This window comes from Silurus aristotelis, assembly GCF_946808225.1.
Source record: "Silurus aristotelis genome assembly, chromosome: 22".
Taxonomy (NCBI): Eukaryota; Metazoa; Chordata; class Actinopteri; order Siluriformes; family Siluridae; genus Silurus; species Silurus aristotelis.
This window is the reverse complement of record NC_139595.1, coordinates 8,552,153-8,573,608: the sequence shown is the minus strand read 5'-3', so window position 1 is coordinate 8,573,608 and position 21,456 is coordinate 8,552,153. Positions and strand designations below refer to the sequence as shown.

The following is a 21,456-nucleotide window of genomic DNA, read 5'->3' as shown; positions in this document are numbered from 1 at the left end:
TAGTGTGTGTTAGGGAGTGAGAGACACTGATGACTTGAAGTGTAACGGGCATGACTAGTCATCTTTTTTGGCTGCTTTTTAATTTTACATTCAGCATGACCTTTTTTTTTAATTCTCTCTCTCTCTCTCTCTCTCTCTCTCTCTCTCTCTCTCTCTCTCTCTCTCTTCTCTTTTGTCCCCTCGATCTTTACCCAGCTGTGAGCATTAATAATGAATAGTATACATACGGTCAATGAGAGATAGACAGGCAAGGACAACTGGGATGCTTACTGATGTGAGGACATCCATTAGCTCATATTCTTTTTATATTATTAGACACCTGTCAACCATATCATGTCTCACTAATTTCTCACAAATCTCACAAACACAGAACGTGATTTCATGATGGTCAAAATTAAAGAAAAGTACAGAGAAGATTCAACACATCTTTTCCTCTTCTTCCCCATCTTCTTTTCCCTAAACCTTCTGGTCCTTACAAAGCCAGAGGCCTGAAAAATCGCTATATCCCTGTCTCTTGTTCTCCTCTTTTGACATTTACTCAAGCCTGAGATCTACACACACACACACACACACACACACACACACACACACACACACACACACACACACACACACAAAAACAGCCTTTCCCAGAACGCACCCATGTCTGTCTCAGTAATTCTCTTTCACGCCTGCTTGGCCTGCTCGCCATCCAGAGGTCAAAGGTTGGCCGCCTCTCCAGCAGCACATATTTTAATTCATCAGCTCGGCTCATTATGTGCTGAGTGTGTGCGTGTGTGTGAGGCATGGAGGGGATTTGAAAGGAGGATTTAATGAGTGCAAACGTGTGCAGTAAAGCAATAAGACTGAGCTAGACTGATGGGGAAACAAGTATGTGTGTTTCGAGTGTGTGTGTGTGTGTGTGTGTGTGTGTGTGTGTGAGAGAGAGAGAGAGAGAGAGAGAGAGAGAGAGAGAGAGAGAGAGAGAGAGAGAGAGAGAGAGAGAGAGAAAGTGATCTCAAAGAGGATTATGTGTCTTTACCTCCACACAATATAGGGAAGTATATCTGAATACATTTGGGAATAGGGATATATACTGACTCACCAGCTAATTAGCTGAACAGATCCAGTTCAGAAGTGCATTTTGCTTTTTTGGCAGCCTAAAAGATTCCACATATTTTCCAATTGGAAGTTTTAACTTAAAGATAACAAAAGCTATTATTAAACTAATATTTCATCAAGATATTAATTCAGCCTGATTAGCATGATTCGCTTGAGGTGATGACCCGAGGCCAGCATTTTGCATGCTGTGAACAACTCAACAACATTATTCATATATTTTATTGCCTGTTTAACAACTTATTTAACTGTCTGTAATTCATTAAGCTTTGAATGGTTAATAAAAAATAGAATATGTCATGCTCAGTGCTTTGATTTATAGTTAGTCTTTGCAATTAGTTTGCTAGCTAGCGTCTATGACTTCTTAACTAGCTAGCGTTTATGATTTGTGAGCTAGTTTCTATCACTTGTAAACTAGCTAACAGCTATGATTTCGTAGCTAGCATGTATGACTTGTTAGCTAGATAGCGTCTATGACTTTTGAACTAGCAAACACTAACAAATTATCATGGCTTTCATGGGTTGATATTTATAGTAGCATTTATGACTAACTGTATTATCTAGCGAGCTTCATTAATGTGTTAACTAGCTAGAACCTATGAATTCTCAACTACCTTTTATTACTTGTTAACTATGTGGTGTTGACTGGCATTTCAGATTCATTGGCCAAACTTTATTTTATTTTTGTATGACAAAAAATAAATAAATAATAATAATATTTTTTGACATGGTGAAACTGCTGGCACTGTACTTCAGTAAAACCACAACATTAAACACAAAGGAATGGTGGTTTAGCACAATCTTTTTTTATTTTTTATTTTTATGGAGGAATAAAAGAATACGGAAGACCATCAATAAACTACGATCAGTTTGGGTTTAAAATCTCTTACTAATTAAAAATGATAAATTGCCCGTAACAGTTTAATAATTTACCAAATATGTTGAATGTTCGCTGTATTATTGCAGTATGATTACATAACTTTTTGCGATGCTCACTAGCTGCAAAACTGTGAAAAGGCAAGTAAACTTGGTTTTCAGAATTTGCATTGCATAATATTTAATTCTATTTCATCAGGATTCTCCTGCCATTTTCTCTTTTTTTTTTTTTTTTTTTTTACACCGCTAAGCCCCATGTCATTTTTATCATGAAGGACACCTAATTGACATCCTTCATATAATTATTATCCAGTCATGCGCAAGAGCTTTGTTGAATGTTTACAATAAACATCAAACATCAGCATTTAGGTAAAAATTTGATCTTGGTGACCTTGTTGGTGTGACAAAGACTGTTTTCCTGGGTTTTTTCACGAATACAAGTCTCTACGGTTTGAAATCTTTGAGCTATGGAGGTCACGGAATGAGCAGAGTGGTTCGAGCAGGCAAGAAGGCAACTAGTATAGTAATTAAAAAAAAGTGTGGTGAGCAGAGAAGCACCTCAATTTCTCTTAATTCTGTTCATCCATTTGTTATTTTTGTTTGTGTTTTCTAATCAATAGGGTTGCTTAAATTTCCCAAAGTATTAAGCAGTACTGCAATTTGAACCTGGTAGTTACAAAATACGTTGTACAGCATTGTACTGCAATGATAATGAACACATATACCTATGGGTAGCATATATAGGTAACATTATGAACACCTGCCTAACATTGTGTTGGTCCTCCTTTTGCTGCCAAAACAGTGCTGATCTGTTGAGCATTATCAGAATTAACTTATTCAGCAATTTGTACAGTAGCTTGTCTGGTAAATCAGACCACACGGTCCAGCCTTTGCTACCTACATGTACATCAATTAGCCTTAACTGCCCATGACCCTGTCACTAGTTCACCACTTTTCTTTCCTTGGAGCACTTTTGATAGATACTGACTGCTGACTGGGAACACCCCACAAGATCTGCAGTTTTGGAGATGCTTTGAACCAGTCGTCTAGCCATACAGTCGGGCCCTGGTTAAACTCGCTCAATATATACACCAACCAGGAATAACATTATGATATTATGACTAGTGAAGTGAATAACACTGATTATCTCTTTATCATGGCACCTGTTAGTAGAACAGGTAGAACATTTTGTCCTCAAGTGTAAGGATTTGGGCGAGTTGGACAAGGGTCATATTGGGATGGCTATATATGAAAAAAAGCCCCTCCAATTAATCTAAACCTTGATTATTTATTATTCAAATACATACAAGTGTAAGAACAACTCTTGTTCTATGCTTCCAGTTTTGCCTAAAATCTGCAAACTCACCTCAAACTTTTCACCCAACTTATCAGGTGCAACAGACAAACTAACTCATTAAAATATGTAATCCTGAAATAGTCACATTTGCAACCTTCACACAATTAACAAAGTAGTGTGTAACGAATGGAATAGCTAAAAAACAACAAAAAAACAACTGTGAATATGTGAAATTAGATTAAATGCAAGTTGCTACTCTTCCCTTCCTTTCTTTAAAGAAAGCATCGACACGCTCACTTAATGAAGCCATATTTAAAGCTCCTATCAGCTAGCAGCAGGCACGAGTTTATTCAGCGGCGTAACCAGCGTGGCTTTGAACAACCATACTGCACATGCACTCGCTGGCTTTATGCGAGTTGTTTTGTCGCATTTGTTGGAAAAAGGTGACAGGTGCGGACTTTAAGAACCATCTGCTTCTAATCAACGAGGAATATAAAGCATAGAAAGATAAATAGTTCAAAAAGTGCACCCTATTTGAAAGAAAATGGTGAATATTTTCTATGCAATATTAGCATTATAGCCTATGAACAAATTCATAAACTTTTCATGTGTTTATATGGCTTTTTTACACATTAGGCATTATGAAATGTTAACAGAATGCCTTGTTGGTAGTGATACATTATAATTCAACAAAATAGACATTTTTATAATAACAAAAAGACAAAGACCTACTGAAATATTTATTATAAAGTATTTAACCAAATGTACGTATAATTTAAGCAAGTATTGGATTAAAAAAAAAATCAGTGTTTAAATAGTTTGCAGCATGAATGCATTGCAAGGTGCTTTCTGAAAACAAAGGTATTTGCAGGTGTGAAACAGATGGAAAGTACACTTTGTAGCTGAATGTTTGTGGACACCTGACCATACAATTTGCATATGCTTTTTGAACATACACACATATGTAGTTCCCATTTGCTGTTATAATAACCTCCACTTTTCTTGGACGATGTTCCACTAGATTCTAGAGTGTGTTTATGGAGTGTCATCAACAATTTATGGATGGATTTTTAAGGATGGTCAGTACAGTTGAGATCGGAGTAGCAAGCCAGTCAAGATCTTCTACTTCATCCCATACAAACCATCATGGAGCTTATGCAAAAAATTGTTATTCTGGAATAATTTTGGGTCTCCTAGTCCAAAAATTTGTGCATTTAACTTTGTAATAACAGTTTGGGAAAAGAAATGCAAATGGCTGTAAATGTTTTTGACAGTTACTTCATTGTTAATGTTCTTATTAGGACATAACGTGCTATACAAAAAGTAATGTTGAGTCTGATTGTGCTGTTAACATGACATGCAAGGAATTTTATAATTGAAAATTATGAAAATTTCTAACATAATGCATGTGCACAATAACTTATAGCTGCATTATAATGAATAAGTTAAGAATGTGTCTATAGTTAATTATAAATGTGACTTTTAGTTTTATTAGTATTCTTTTACTTATTATATATGTATACTATATGTACTGTATTAAAACTTGTGTTTTTTTTGTTCAAAAGTTCTTACTTTAAAGCAACTGCAGACATTCTGAACATGGCTAATGTCAGCTAATTCTTTTTTTTAATTAGGTTATTTTACCTGAAGAAAATACAACACTAAGAAAAATAAACGTGCCCCTTGGAAATGTCAAGCATGATCTGTGTTCCACTATGTCTGGCTGGAAAGCCACTTCCAATTATAATAAGCTTAAAATATATATTTTTAATCATCACCGCAAATATAAGCCACAGCTTTCCATGTGTGTTTTCATTTCTAAATTGTTGACGTAATTGATGACCCCTGTTTATTATTTGCTAATTGAATATCAAGATGTTCCTGGAAAGCTTTCTAATGAGTATTTCTAATATTGCTGAGAACTAGCATCTGCCCTATTTCAGTTATGATTCTTTCTTTGCAATATATTAAACTTCCTTTATAGTCAGTCGGTCAAACCTTTGGAGCTAAATACTGAATATGTTTCTGAAGTGTTTTATAATATTTGGACTACAGCCAATCAAAACATGACCCCAACTATTCAGCCACTTCTGTTTTCACTGGGTCGTCATTGAGATACATTCAAATCATACAATTGAGTTTTCTAAAGTGTATGAACAAGCTGTTTAAACAGCTTTGCCTGAGTCATATTTATTTTACCAATAAATACAGCACCCGCTAGTGGGACATGGTAGCTCTGGACTACTGGACTACTGACTAAGACTCTGGACTACTGATTGAAAGGTCGGGAGTTCAAATCCCAGCAACACCAAGCTGCCAGTTGGAACCCTTGTGCAATGCCCTTAACCCCCAACTCTTCTGCTGTATAAATGTGATCATCATAAGTTGCCCTAGATATGGCTGTCTGAAAAATTCTGTATATGGTATTGGTACAGGTATTACTCATTCTAAAATGTTATGCAAGCCTTGTACTTGTTATTTTAGTAATGACAGAGGACAAAAAATGACAGCAATCTGGAAAATATTGAGTAGGGGGATTTTACTATCTTCCTACAACAACTAACATGGAAATAAAAAAAACGGTAAATAGAGCTTAAACAGTATGTAAAATATACAGCATGAAGGAACAGTATGAGTGAGCATGGTCATTAAAATGAGTGCAAGCTGCTGCGATCTGAATGCAAACCAAGGGTTTTGTACCACTACATGGACAAATGTTTGTGAACACTTGACCATTAGGAGTGTGATTGTGGAGTTTGGGCTAATTGAGCTACAAGGGCATGAGTAAATTTAGTTACTGATGTAGGTAAATTTTGGGAAGAACCACATATGGTGTCTCAATAGTTTTGTCAATATATTGTAAGTGTGCAGAGAATCAATTGCATATCTGAGCAATTCAAGCACTGACCACCATTTTTTAAATAACCAGACTCAGCTAACCCAGCATGCTTGCCATCATACACATAAAGATACACACTAAGATATTTTTCTTCTTCTTCTTCTTCTTCTTCTTTTGGCTGCTTCTTAGGGGTCTCCACAGCGGATCATCCGTCTCCATACCCCTCTGTCCTCTACATCTGCCTCTTTCAAACCAACTACCTGCATATCTTCCTTCACCACAAAGATATTTTTAAACACTATTAAGTTTTCATTGCTAGCACCACATGGCACAAACCAACATAAAAGCTTGAATGAATCTGCCTTAGTTTTATCCAAAATGCATTTGGAACGATAATATTTATTCATGTGCTCTAAAATATGTGTCTAAATGCAAACTAGCAGCATTCTATATTGCATGCTACATGCTTTCTCATTCCCAATTCTCCTCCCAGCTTTAGCATTCACTCTTGTGTGACTAACATAGTGTCTCTGTGTCACCATTATCTTCCCACAACTCCGAAAGAAAGCAGAAGGCTTTCGTAGATATTTTGCTCAATTCGAGTTTGCCTTTAATTGCCTCTGCCGCATCACGCGAGGGACTTCTTCAGATTGTCACTTTGTGTTCATCTTCACTTTCTGGCCCACGGTGCAACGGGGGCGGTATATTTACAGTCATGATGCTTTAAAGAGGTAATACAAACCCTCCCATAGGAGCATGTGTGTATGCTCTCTCAACCTACAAACCCCAAAACCCGATCCAGTTATTTCACATAGCACAGCTATTATCAAATCTCTTACACCCATGCACACACAATGAGTCAGTGCATGCTCAGCATTTTTTTTTATTTGCACCTGTGTGTGTGTGTGTGTGTGTGTGTGTGTGTGTGTGTGTGTGTGTGTGTGTGTGTGTATATATACGTAGGTACGGTGGGCCATGAATTTGGTACCTGGGCCTTCAGTGGGGACTTACCCGACTTAATCCACCTCTTAATACCACCACTATCACATCGCAACTATATAAACCATCAATACTATAATGCAATATAACAACGCGTGGCATTACAGAGAGAGAGAGGCATTTCACATATGAAGGGTGAATACCATTTTACTAAAGCAAGAAACCCAGTTAAGACAACTCCAAACTGCTACACTACAACCGCAACTGCGACCTACATCATCTGGAGCACTTCAGAATCAGAATATTTGCTAATAACATGACAAAAACATTAAAATGTAAATAAAATGCAACTTACTTAGCAGAGATGCATACTCATAATTTGCACCGCTCCTCAGAGGCTGTAAGCCAGTAGTACCGCTCGTATTCACTGGTCTGGAAATGGCAAACAAACCCTTTCCCAGGCTGAGACAAGCTAGCTAGCTAATGTGGGTCAGTGCTTCTGATATTGTTTAGACCAGCAAAAAAGGCTTTGACCGCCCACCACCGATTTATATATATTTAATACATTTAATATTATATGAGTTTTACATATTTCTAGTAACATTTGCTAAAAACTCTGAAAAACCCAGAGCAAGAACATGAAGGAATTGTTTTTAATTCAGAAGTTTAATCAAAACAGCAGGTCTGTTGGCATAGTCGTGAAGGATTGAATTTTTTTATTTTTTATTTATTTATTTATTTTTTTACTTTTACAAAGCAAAGCACCCTTCTGTACTATGCTTACTGTTTTCTGTCACAGCCAACATCTTTTTCATCTTTTGAAAACATCAAGAACTTGAACTTTTTTTTAAATCGCTGAACACCTCGACACTTCAGAGACCTACGAGGCACGATACAGCAAACATGTTACAGGAGCAGGCTATCAAATTGGAAGCTTGTGAGATAAAAAAAAAAAAAACGCCATGCTGATTATTGGAAAATGAACTGTTTTTACTACTTCTGCTGTAGATTGGACTTTGGTTATTCATTCAGCCATTTTTAATAACTACTTTATCCTGGTCAGGGTTTGAACTGCCTACTTATTTTTGAGAAATTGAGTAAATTCTTGGTTTTGAGAAAATGTCATGGGTAGGCGTACAAACAAAAATACGTGTGAGAGCAGGATCAGTCGGTTGGTCATATCTGCAGAAGCAGGTGGGAGTGGGATTAAAAACAGAACGGCACACAACTCTACTCCGGGGAAATGCAAAGCCAAGTAAAAGTTATTAATATGGTTTTTAAAATATCTTAAAAGGTCTTGAAAAAGAATGCTATATGGAATATTAGAGGTCTTGCCAGTTTATAGGGACACCTGTATTGATGGTCATTCACACAATTGACCAATCAACCAATCATGTGACCACAGCACAAGTTCTCACTAAAACTAGACAGTTGCAGTTACATTTACGGCATACACACAATTATCTCAGGTATACAGCTGAGGAAGTGAGGGTTAAGGGCCTTGCATATGGGCCCAACAGTGACAACTTGGTGGTGCCGGGAATATGAACACATGACCTTCTAATCTGAAGGTCTAACATCTTACCCATTAACTAAGACTCATTTATTTTAGTGTCCGGCCCACTGTAGCCTCAGATTCCTCTTCTTGGCTATAACGATTGGAATCTGATGTGGTCTTCTGCTGTTGTAGCCCATCTGCCCTAAACACTGACATGCATTGCGAAATGCTTTTCTGTGCACCCAGGGGGATAAAGAGTGCCTATTTGAGTTACTGTTGCCGTCCTGTCTGCACTAACCATTCTATCCATACTACTCTGACCTCTCTCATCAATAAGGCATATCCACCCAAAGAACTACAGCTCACTGGAAGTTTTTTCCTTATTTGTTTGTTTTTCGCACTTTTAAATCTATAGACTGTTGTGTTCGAAAATCTCAGGAGTTTCTGAAATAGTCCATCTGACCGAAACCACCATTCTACTGAGATTTGTTTGCTAGATGAATTTTTTCCCTTTTTCTGATGCTTTGTGAACAATAGTTGAAGCTTTTGACCTGTATCTGGAGCTTCTCACAGGCCATTTGGGCCTTCAACCAGCCTGATTTCAGAAATGTTTTCATGTTTGGGTTCTGCTACTGATATATATCTGTAGATCTGTACCCCGCAACATCGTATATCTGCAATATATGGACGTTCGGTGCAACCTAGATGAGGATGGGTTCCCTCTTAAAGTATGGTTCCTCTCAAGGTTTTTTATGCCATCTCGGGGAGTTTTTCCTTGCCACAGTGATTTTTTTATCACCACATTATCTGTGTAAAACTGCTTTGAGACAATGTTAATTGTTAAAAGCGCTACACAAATAAAAAATTAATTGAACTGAATATACATTCCCTATATAATTGGATTTTATTCCATTTCTACGTCATTTCCATAATTTTTTTAAGTCACCAACAATCATTCTGTGTAGGAAGTTTCTATATTTGCTATATTTAACAGTTTTCATTTAATATTTACATTCATATGCAACATTTACATTTAAATCTGATCTTGAAACTTAAACCTGTTATAATATATAGGGATATATACATATATAAATATGTTAATTATAATCTTAACTGTGATAAAAAAAGATAATAAGATAACTGTTCATGTCTATTAGACACAAAAAAAAACATAGAAATACCAGGTTCCCATTACTTCTCTTTATTTGCAGTGAGCCAGTAAATATATCGGAGTAAAGGAAGGACGTCATGAATAAATGAGTGTTGCTTTGAAGGTTTTAATTTCGCCTCTTTTATCTTTATTTATTAATATTCTTTTTACATTTGGTGACCCATACATTTTTTGGTAAAATGTCTCTGAAACTCTTTTTTTTTATTCATAGTGGAATCAATTGTCTATGACAAAAGCAGAGAAAAAGCCTAGCATCAAATGAATACCTCGACCAAAATATAGTAGAAGTGAATTTATCACTGAAAGGAGTAACTTCGTCCCTGTAGGATTTAATACAAAATAGATGCTTTTGTGTGTCTGGAACTTGGAATGAGCAATTTTATTTTGTGTTTTTTTTTATACATTGTAAGAAACTTGTGTTGTTGGCATCAATCAAGTTATTTCTTAGGTAGTTTTTGGAAAGATTTGCGACCAGGTGAATTCTTATAACCCAAAGGGAGAGCATAAAGGCCAAGCGATGTTTTTAATTCTGGGTCAAACCAAAAACAGCAATTCTGGTGTATTTGTAGTGGCAGATTTATTTTAGCTTTATAAAGAAAAAAATAAATAACTGTCTCTCCCTGTATTGTTCTTACTACTCTCTCTCTCTCTCTCTCTCTCTCTCTCTTTCTTTCTCTCTGGCACTTCATGCTTCACTTCCCTCCTTCTTTCTGTACTGAAACTGGGAGAAAAAAATAAACTGAACATCACAAACACTGCAGGAAACAGGGATAGTCATAGAGGAGCACTGAGCAACTGGAAGAAGACATGACTGAGAAATATATGCAAATTATTCGATTTTATTAGAATCATCTTTTCATCCATTGCATCCATCTCATCGAAATGTTTTGAAGCTCAGATTACTTGCTTAACAACTCCCATATTAACTCCCATTATTATTTACATTCAGGGCATTTTAATTTCAATCATGAGTTCCTGCTGTGCTCACACACCTGATTCAGTTCATCAGCTAACGATCAAAGTCCTCATTACGCTTAATGTAGTGATGAGAGCAGAGCGTACCTACTGCAGAGATGAGATTCGAAGAACTCTGGCCCGAAGCCAAAGCAGTCTTGTGATCGCACATCAGTACTCATTGGCAAAAGCTAACTATTATGAAAACATCATCATTTAAGCATAGCTTTGGAGCGAGTTGCCGATTTTAGCAGCTGTAGCTTCGTCCGAAATCATGCTTCAATGCTTATTAGGGCTCTGACAAATTCTGAGGGAAATTTAATTAGACTATGGATGGTAAATATGAGAACATCTGAGCTTTCACTTGAAAGCGATATCAGTCTGTTCACCTCTTGCTGATCCTAAACTTACACTTACTGCTCATGCTTGCAAAGTGTCAAGTGCCATTTTTGTTGTTGCTGCAATGAGTAACTGGAGTTGCCAAAATGTAAATGCTAATCAAGTTCATTTGGTAAAAAAATCACAAATTAATGAATCCATTAATCAAGCTGAACATCTGCTTTTGATTTTCATTGTTAATTGGCATCAACAATCTCTGTTACATCTTTACAAGCTTTATATTTAATGGAAGGTTTTATCTGATATGATCAAATGAAACCATGAGTCTGGTTTAGCTGAAATTTGGTAGAATGCAACTTTGTGCATGGCAGATTTTCTTTTCTTTTTTTTTTTTTTTTTTTTTTTTTCAGTCAGTTAATTTAAATGAACTGCAATCAAAAATCAGAACACACATAATATAAGATTATGCATTTACATAGAACTGATCACATTTAACTGCTACTTCATGCTTTAACTGTCACTGTCCCACACTTACATAGAAACTGAATCGTTTTTGTAAATGTAAAGTCGATATTTATTTTTTTGTTTGGACAATTTATGCAAAAATATTACCAGACATTTGTAAAGATCATTTCAGTATTCAGAGTCAGCCAACTGCACACCCAACTGCAGCATAAACTTTCTTTCAGCGTCTCCCATTAGGGGTCACCACAGCAGATCATCCGTATTCATGATCCGCATGTTCAATTTGGCACATGTTTTATGGTGGATGCCCTTCCTAACACAACCCTCCCCATTTATCCGGGCTTGGGACCGGCACTAAGAGTGCACTGGCTTGTGCAACCCTAATGGCTGGGGTTGGTTCCCTGACCAGGGGTCGAACCCGGGCCGTAGGGGTAAGCGCGCCGCATCCTAACCACTAGACCACATAAAAAAGATACTGCCAATCAATCATTGTAGACCAGTACAAGCCCTGATACCTATATTTAGTTGAGTGCAAGTATTGTTAGACAATGTTGAAAGTAATAATAGTAAAGTAAAAACACTTTTGTGAAATTTCTGCAGTCATGCAAGAAAGATGTGTCAGGTGTCTTTCTAAAAAAGGTGTATGTGCAAGCTGAAAGTATAATCCAAACAATATAAACAAATTGCCCAAAGTTAAACATTAGTCAGTACATATCGACCCGAAGTGACTCTATAGTGCAACCTTTTACATTATGGCCTCTAGCATGTGAATCATTTAGCTCTGCCATACTTATATTTTAAGTTACTGTGCATGAACTTGTCTTAAGGTTTTTAGTGAGTGAAGTATATTTCGGGTTGTGCAGGAGTGTAGCTGTTGCTTAGAAGAAATCTCTGTAGACACCGTCTTTCTTGCAAACCAGGTTTATTTACAGAAGGTTCAGCATCTTGATACGAGCACCCAGGATTTGCTCGGAGGGGTTCAGAGCCAAACGAACCGTCCTCCCGATCTAACGTCCTGTCTCGTCTATATATCTGAGCCGATGCTATTGTCCGCATCTCAAAACATACAAGATGTAAGTGAGCTCATTTCTCTAGAATGTTTAGCATAAGGAACATCACCACATATGGACAGTAAGCATGTCATATGTACAGTCGGCTCGTAAGGGCTTTCAGAAGCTGCAGGTACGCCCTCCAACATTTTGGCCCAGACTCTAATATAAACACTATGGGTCTTTCAAACATGTCTTATAGGGAAAAGATCTGGTCTGCTTCAGCAATACAGAATAAAGTCGAAAACAGATACTACATATTTCAGATATTACATATTTCAGATACTACATATTTCAGATATTACATATTTCAGATACTACATATTTCAGATATTACATATTTCAGATACTACATAAGTCTTTAGTGTATCTTTAGTTTTAGACTGAGACTGTCTGAGCTTCTATAATACAGAAACACAATGAGATGAACAACACAGCCTACACATGCCCATCAGTTCTTCTTTACTCAAGCTTAATGCATCCAAAAAACTCAAGATGCATTCATAATTGTAAAACTGAAAGGCATGATCATGAACCAAATCATAAGTTGTGTGTAATTGTTGGGGTGTGGCCTTAAAAAAATCTCTAAGGAGCCATAGGTCTGTTTGAGTTGAGATTTTGGTAGAATAGATCTTTGTTCTAGGTGGATTTTTGATGCTGATTACTAGAGCAGAATACTCTAAATGACTTCAATTGAAGAAAGAGTGACAGAAATACATTTCACATAATAATTGATGCCAAACGGTTGGTACCATTTAAATACTTTGGAACATTAAATGCTCTTAAACATTCATGAGAAGTTTAAAACTGAAAAGCAACTGTGTAAAAGAGAAAGAGAACGCTTGCTATATCTCTTCGAGTTCATATTGGCTCTAAATGCTAATCTCTCTGTATCCCTACACCCTGATTTCTCTAAAGCTCCACTCTGCATTGGCTCCATGCCTTTAGCTGGGGTTTTTTGCGGACTCTGCGGAGCCTAAGTGCCTTCATTATGTCATTAAGTCACTCTGAATGGGGCTGGATGGAGAATAATGGTTGTGCTGATGAAATAGCATGGGGAGCTTCTCTCCACGACACTCTGATGAAGCAGAGAGAGCAAAGAGAGATGCCGGCACATACTCGGATCCACACACACGCAGATACACACTCTAATATCGCTCCATTTACATTCAGCAATAACAACACCTGGAGTGCGTAATCATTTTACTGTGTTTTTTCTTCTTTTTTTTTTTAAGGTGCTCCAAAGTGATTTAATGACTCATTCTGTCTCTCTTCTAAACTCTTTCACAGGTTATTGAGCAGAACTCAGCTCGGATTCCTTTTTTTCCCCCTAACCAAAGCTAAGAAGTAAACAATTTCCAAAAGCTGTGAATAAATAAAGAGCTACAGGGGGAGATGACACTTTTATTAAAGTGCTATTAATGAGAAATGCCTCTCTGGAGCAAGTCATAGTATTTGGTCGCATTTATCGTTTACCAATAAAATGCAACCGTAACATTTTCAACTTTATTAAAATCAGGGAAAAGATGTTTCTCTTCCTCTACACACACAGCCAGAAGCACATATGTACAACTAGTAAGGTATCTATTATTATTATTACTACTGCATCCATATTCTAGCTCTATTTTAATTAGTTCGGATTACATTTTATTATGCTGTAATCATATTATATTATATAATAATATATATTTTATTCTGCTAGTCTAATGTGATTTTTTTTTTATATACCTGTGTTTTCTTCTGAATCTGCAACTTTTTTCATCTTTTATCTTTTTTATTTCTTTTATGTAATCTGATTGTGATTGCAAAAAAAAAAATCTCTGTGTCAATATGTATGTTTATATACTGTATGTGGCAGATCAAATTTGAATGAGAGTTTTTGTACTTCACGAGGTATCAACATCACCATAGCCATCCTTGGTAAGACTCCATAAAAGCTAAATTAGTTCTGCTCTAAAAGCAAGAGGGATGAATACAATATTTTGCCTGTTAGTCACAGAGTCATTGGCATCATAAAAGCTCAGGTATGCAGAACAGGGCTTCATGTGTCTCAGTAAGAATATGTTAGGCTTTGTTAGGCCTATATGTTAGGAAACTCTCACACTCTCACACACACTTACCCCTGATGCAGGGTACGCTGTCCAGCCGAGTTCAGCTGTGGCAGTCCGTGTGTCCAAAATAGTCTCTGTAAAAAAAAAAGAGAGATGTACAGAATATTAATTAAAATAATAAAAATACTACTACTACTAATAATAATAATACATGTAGTAGGAGTTTTCCATTCTCCTACATAATACATGACCTATGTCTAATCTGACCAAGCAATATTCAAAGTTCAAGACATTTTATATATATATATATATATATATATATATATATATATATATATATATATATATATATATATATATATATATATATATATATATATATAAAATAAATAAATAAAATATCTCATCACACTATGCCCTCCAGCAGCTCAGCTACATTTGAATCCTAGTAAAATTTGTATCATGTGAACAATGTCATCAACGTAAAAAGAAATCCTGCATATGAAAAGGCACCTGTAAATTCTAATCATACAAATCCAAACACATGCACTGTATGTGAAAAATACATATAATACATGAAGTGTTTAAAAGCCATATGTGTAGATTTCACGCATACTTCATTGGATTATTCATAGGTAAAATATTATTTCTATTCCGTAAAGTTTTAACAAAGAGTGGAAATGTACAACTTTGCGTTTAAGTGTTTTGGCTTTTCTCCATGTTTATCGAAGGAGATATCTGTCAGTGAGAGAACTCTCTACAGACAACAAGCACTACTTCCAGATAAGAGTGTTTACAGAGTAAAAGGGCATAGTCTAGGCAGCACTAAGTCCCACTCACACACACACACACACACACTCACACACACACACACACACACACACACACACACACACACACACACACACACACACACACACACACACACACACACACACAAGCACACAAATACAAACATAGCCTTTTATGGTGGAAGTCAAGTCAGGCTTATTTATAAAGCCAAAATTCATAAGTGCACTTCACTGGTTTTTACACACCTACGATGGTGTGCTACCTGATTTTGGCTATGTTTTTGTGTACACAAGAACATTAATAACCTGTTTTTGCCTTGTACACAACCATGAAATGCAGTAGTGTACAAAAGGGGGCAGCAGATTCTGATGTGATTCAGTTCTGATATGAATCTACAGATACACCAAAAAATAAAATAATTTAAAGAGTACAATATCTACTGTAGCGGTAATTGCAGAAGCTAGCTTTACTTTTGAAAGAATACAATAAGAAAAGATTTAAATTCACTGTCAACAATATTTTGGCTTGGAATTGCCCTCTAATGGAGAAAGAATAGTTTATTGCTAGCAAAAGGCACTCCATGAATCTGTGAAAACACGTCCTGGAGACATTGTAGAACAAGAACATAGCAATTTTATATAAAACTGCAATCGTGGTGGCTGAGCAAGCAATAGGTCACAAGTGAGTTTTTCAACGCCAGTACACAAACATTTACAGTGATGACTTTCACTCTGACACATATCCTCTTTCAAATGCAATCCTAAAAGCACATTTGGATTAATATATATATATATATATATATATATATATATATATATATATATATATATATATATATATATATATATATATATATATATATATGTGCTGGAACAAGCAATTCACAACAAACTTAATATAATAAAAACTTTAATATAAACACATTTGTCATCACTTTAGTGTGGCACTTTTATTAACACACTGTATTACTCTCGAAGGACTCAAGAATTGTTATTCTCCAGAATTATAGTGATATGAAGAACATTTTTAGGTCCGTTTTATTTATGCGTTAAGAAATTTTTTCCCAAAGTTTTTTTCCCAATATGTCACCACAAAATAGGCATTTGTTACCAACTGTTACCAACGTAGCATTACCAGTTTGAAAGAAGATCTACACATGACTAGAAATGTCAAAATGCTCCATGTATTTTAGCTGTTGTAGCTCAATAGTTAAAGTTTCAATTCACATTAATAATAGTCACGTTTTTAAATCCCAGGACCACCAAACTGCCTTTACTGGGTCCTTAAACAAGATTTTTGAAACAAGAAACAAGAGAAACTTATTGCAGAAACATCTCGGTCCCCTGGTAGTCTAGTGGTTAGGATGCGGCGCTCTCACCGTTGCGGCCTGGGTTCGATCCCCGGGTCAGGGAACGAACCCCAGACATCAAACAAGTAAACGATCCGCTGTAGCGACCCCTAACGGGAGAAGCCGAATGAAAGTTTTATTGTAAAAATGTCTCATAATTGCTTACTGCTTATTTTCCCGTACTTTATTTGCAACCCAAATTTTTCACAGTTCAAGCTGCTAGAGTGATTGAATAGTGACAAAGATTTTTAGGATTATTGCTGCTTACCAATTTACCAACTATATATAAAAAAAATACAATAAGTATATCCCAAATTATAGTTTTGTTGAAATAAGTATCCCAGAGGTACCCAGATGACTATTACAATGGATATTTAAAAGGTGGATCCGTTTCAGCTTTTCACGCGAGGGAGGTGAAGTTTTGTGACAGAATGAACATAATGGATAACTGGATGTAAGTAACAGTAAGAAGTGAAATAACTTTTATATATAAGTAAGAACTTACGTATACATTAAACACATTTAGAAAGCTGGGAATGATAAAATAAGATAAAGCTAAACTTTTTTTAGTGCATAGTATCTGAAGGCAAACTGGAATGCAGCATATGTTGTTTTTTTTGTTGATGTTGTTAAATAGCTATCCTTCTTTGCTGAGCTGCCGTGAATTAATTTACATAAATGCATGGGACTGAATTAGGGAATGTGAGAACCCCACAAATATTTCACTAGAGTCACTATAGACTTTTTTTTCCCATATGTTGTCCAGTCCTGCTGTAGCAAATTTCAATCTGCTGCAGTACTTTTGTGGCTCTGCATTCACTAGTCGACAACTCCTGCAGTATAAACGCATAGAAGAAGAAAAAAGCTAGCGGTACTTAATGCGTTCAAAGGATGTCCAGTTCAGTTTGACATACGGCTTTATATGAAACACCAAATCAATCTATCAACGCTGTCAGAAATATAGTACATGTCAGAAACCAGCTCATACATTTGACATCAACAGCTGTAAACACATCTGCCGTGTTTTAGCAGCTGCCATGACGTAGAATCTGCATACATTTGTACTTTTATAGAAGGAAAAAAGTGATTAAGCAATTCATTGGAGTGTGGGTGGGCTTTTTTTTTTTGGTGGGGGGTGGGGGGGGGGTAACCAAAAAGTTGTGTAGGCACTGAGTTCCTGTTATCACTGAGGTTACAGTATTATATTATATATTTGTTTGTATGTTTTTCATTTAATGTATGTTTGTATGTTTTTCATTTAAACCATAAACATTCACCGTAAAATTACAAGAACGGGGCAAAAATACAAACCTGCCCAAAGCTGCTGTTCTGACAAAACACCTTCTGACAAATTAGTTTAAAAATTTTAAACTAATTTCTATGGTTTAACAAATTAGGTTCCCTGGTGGTCTAGTGGTTAGGATGCGGTGTTCTCACCGCTGCGGCCCGAGTTCGAGCCCAAGTCAGGGAACCAACCCCAGCCATTAGGGTTGCACAAGCCTTAGTGCCGGTCCCAAGCCTGGATAATTGGGGAGGGTTGCGTTAGGAAGGGCATCCAGCGTAAAAACATGTGCCAAATCAAACATGCGGATGATCCGCTGTGGCGACCCCTAGTGGGAGAAGCCGAAAGAAAGTTAGTTATGGTTTAAAGAATTATGGTCACTACTCAGGTTCCAGAAAGTTGTTTTATTTATTTATTTATTTATTTATTTATTTATTTATTTATTTATTTATTTATTTTTACTCAGTACGGTAAAGTTTGCAGCTATAAAACATATATTATTATAAAAAGACTTGTTTGTTTTTCCCTCAAACGTCTTTGTCTACTGTAGCCAAACACGGACCACATATAGATATGATCTTATATATGGTAGCGTATTTCTTTTAAAATACTAAGCTATTTTCCATTGCAACTTAATAAGTATGGCCACATAAAGCATTTACTAAGACTTCTAACAAGCGAGACTGATTTTGTCGGATTTGAATTTAAATGCAGTTGCTAGAAAAGTTACAGTATGAGGCCTCTAATTCATTTCCCTAAGCTGTAACCGCATCTAACTTTTCTTCTCAGTTGACTTGTGTGACTTCTCATTAGGAGGCGTCGGCGGTTGCTCTGAGAAGCATGCGGACTGACTGGAGGCTGTGATTGAGATGAAACGACTGCTTGGTTAGTGGAGGAGATGAAAGGTGGATTGGATATCTGATCATCAGGCCTCAATCAATAACAGCTTCTTATTAGAGCCAATTAGAGAAGAGCTTTACAAGAGAAGATGCAGGCATGCACCAATGCCCAAGACATTAAGTACCCAACTCTCTCTCTCTCTCTCTCTCTCTCTCTCTCTCTCTCTCTCTCTCTCTCTCTCCCACACACACACACACACACACACACACACACACCCACACACACACACACACACACACACACACACACACACACACACACACACAAGCATGCAGTACATATTAATATAAGAGATATGTCATTTGAGATTTTTGTGTAAGGGTTGGGTTGTTATTAAACACACACACACACACACACACACACACACACACACACACACACACACACACACACACATACACCCCAGACATGTAATTTCATTTCCTCTCTAACAGCATGTGCATCGACTGCTACCACTGAGGCCTATATGGTAAGACCTCAACACATCAAATCTCTCAAGGGAACGGGGCTGCTCTAGGGAAATAACTCCAAATTTCAGCAAATGAACGTGTGTGTGTGTGTGTGTGTGTGTGTGTGTGTGTGTGTGTGTGTGTGTCCCATTTCATTACTCCATTTAACATGACCCTGTCTGCTGACCCTCCCACTTGGATAATTTCCAGCTTCATGTAAGTTGCCCTTTTTTTTCTAACAGAAAGAGCTGTGTTTGAATGACAGACAAGCACACACAGAGCACACACACACACACACACACACACACACACACACACACACACACACACACACACACACACACACACACACACACACCCCTGGGCAAATCCATCAATCCAAAACGTCATTGCTAACATGCATTTAAAGGAAATAACCATTTATAGATCTTGAAAGCTGCGCAGATTTGTGCTATTTTCCGTCGCTCAAGTGAACAGAACCTCCGGTAGCTGAGGATTAGCAAATCAATGCTGTTAAAAAAAAAAAGAAAGAAAGAAAGAAAGAAAGAAAGAAAGAAAGAAAGAAAGAAAGAAAGAAAGAAAGAAAGAAAGAATAAATTAGCACTAAAGAACAAGAAACGTTTTTAAGTCTCAGGCTTATTATTCTGTTATTCTTCTTAAAAACAGATTGTTCTGCAAGTATTACAATTTTACCCACTAACTATAGTGAAGAGAAATGGAAAAAAAGGTAAGGAATGTAGTTAAAAGAGTGAATTATGTCTAGACCTGCTGACAAACTACCTATTAATACGACTTTTGAGAAGCAAAAATCGGAGAACTGAAGATTACTTACCGAAGAACTGCACAAACGCGTGATTTCTTTTATATACTGTAGCAATTTATAGTTAGAGTGCTTTTGAATTGTTAAATCTAATAGTCATGAATATGGTGATTCATTTTCTACTACAGTTGATGTGGCAATAGTGGCAGCTATAATTCGGATCGCAGGTTAATATTAATGCGCTCAGTCACAGGCGCTTGTATGAATGTTATTTAACAATGAAAAACTGTAATCGTCGAAAAGGTAAGATGTCTGTAAAGGTGCCATTATGAAACAGAATGAGTCTCCAGTGTCATCCCTAAGCAGAAACTAAATACTTCAGGACAAGCTGTCTGAAGAACATAGGGTAACTCTGCCTTTATATTGTCCTACACTTGGCGTCATGCTTTGCATTACAAAAGGCATTTTCCAAAGGTTTTTATTAGACTGACGCAAGACTGCGTCTTATTTGAACTTTCAAGGTGCTTGATTACATTCATATATTGTTAGACACGCACAGGGTAGGTCTGGGAGGAGAAAAAATAGGACAGACGTAACACGTTAAATAACTTCTATGGAATACAAGCTCAAGTGCTTAGATCTTATCTTGGACATTCGCCGTCTCGTACTTTTTAAACGTGAGAAAATGGAACTACATGCAAATCTCTATTCTGAAGGTATAACCACCATTATGCTGTATTAGATATCTGTTTAAGCGTTTCTCAACCTTGCTCTTCTCTGTCTAGATCGATTGTTTCGATGATGGAAAGTACATCAATAAAATGTTGTAAAACATGCAAAGCCTCAGTTTGATCTCTTTTTTTAAAGGCGTCTACCTCGGTCTGGAGGGTTACGTGAAAGGAGCATTGCTTGAACCGTATTAGCAGGAAAACATAATGTTAGATGGTCTAAATGTAAATTTAAAGGCCCTACATTCATCCAGTTATTACAATAACACACGGAAACTTTGAAACAGAAACACTGTGCATATTAAAATTAATTTTTTTAAGTTAATTTATAGCTAGCTATATATTGTTAGTATTGCTAAGATAACAAATATGGTATGCTATGAAAAAGTACTGTACAATTAAACTCTTGATAAAACACAAAGATTTCTAGGCTCCATATAAGAAAACAAAAAAAAAAACAGTAATTCAACATAGGATATAAAATACAAATAGTTAAAAGGTATTAACAGAAAGATAAATACAGGGGAAAGAGCATTAATAGAAGAGTGTCATATTCAAACTTTGTAAAGCCCATGTAAAAAAATGGACATCAAACTCACAAATTATCAAATACATAAATGT

At 36.4% G+C, this 21,456-nt stretch overlaps 1 protein-coding gene across 1 annotated transcript in view; it reads right to left on the bottom strand.

The window, feature by feature from the left end:
* The window catches only part of ephb1 (EPH receptor B1), a 331,037-nt gene that overhangs the window by 229,488 nt on the left and 80,093 nt on the right, over window positions 1-21,456 (bottom strand). The window contains exon 2 of the mRNA XM_083525614.1: window positions 14,646-14,710. Within this exon, the coding sequence (XP_083381740.1) occupies window positions 14,646-14,710 (65 nt within the window). The remainder of the gene's footprint in view (window positions 1-14,645; window positions 14,711-21,456) is intronic.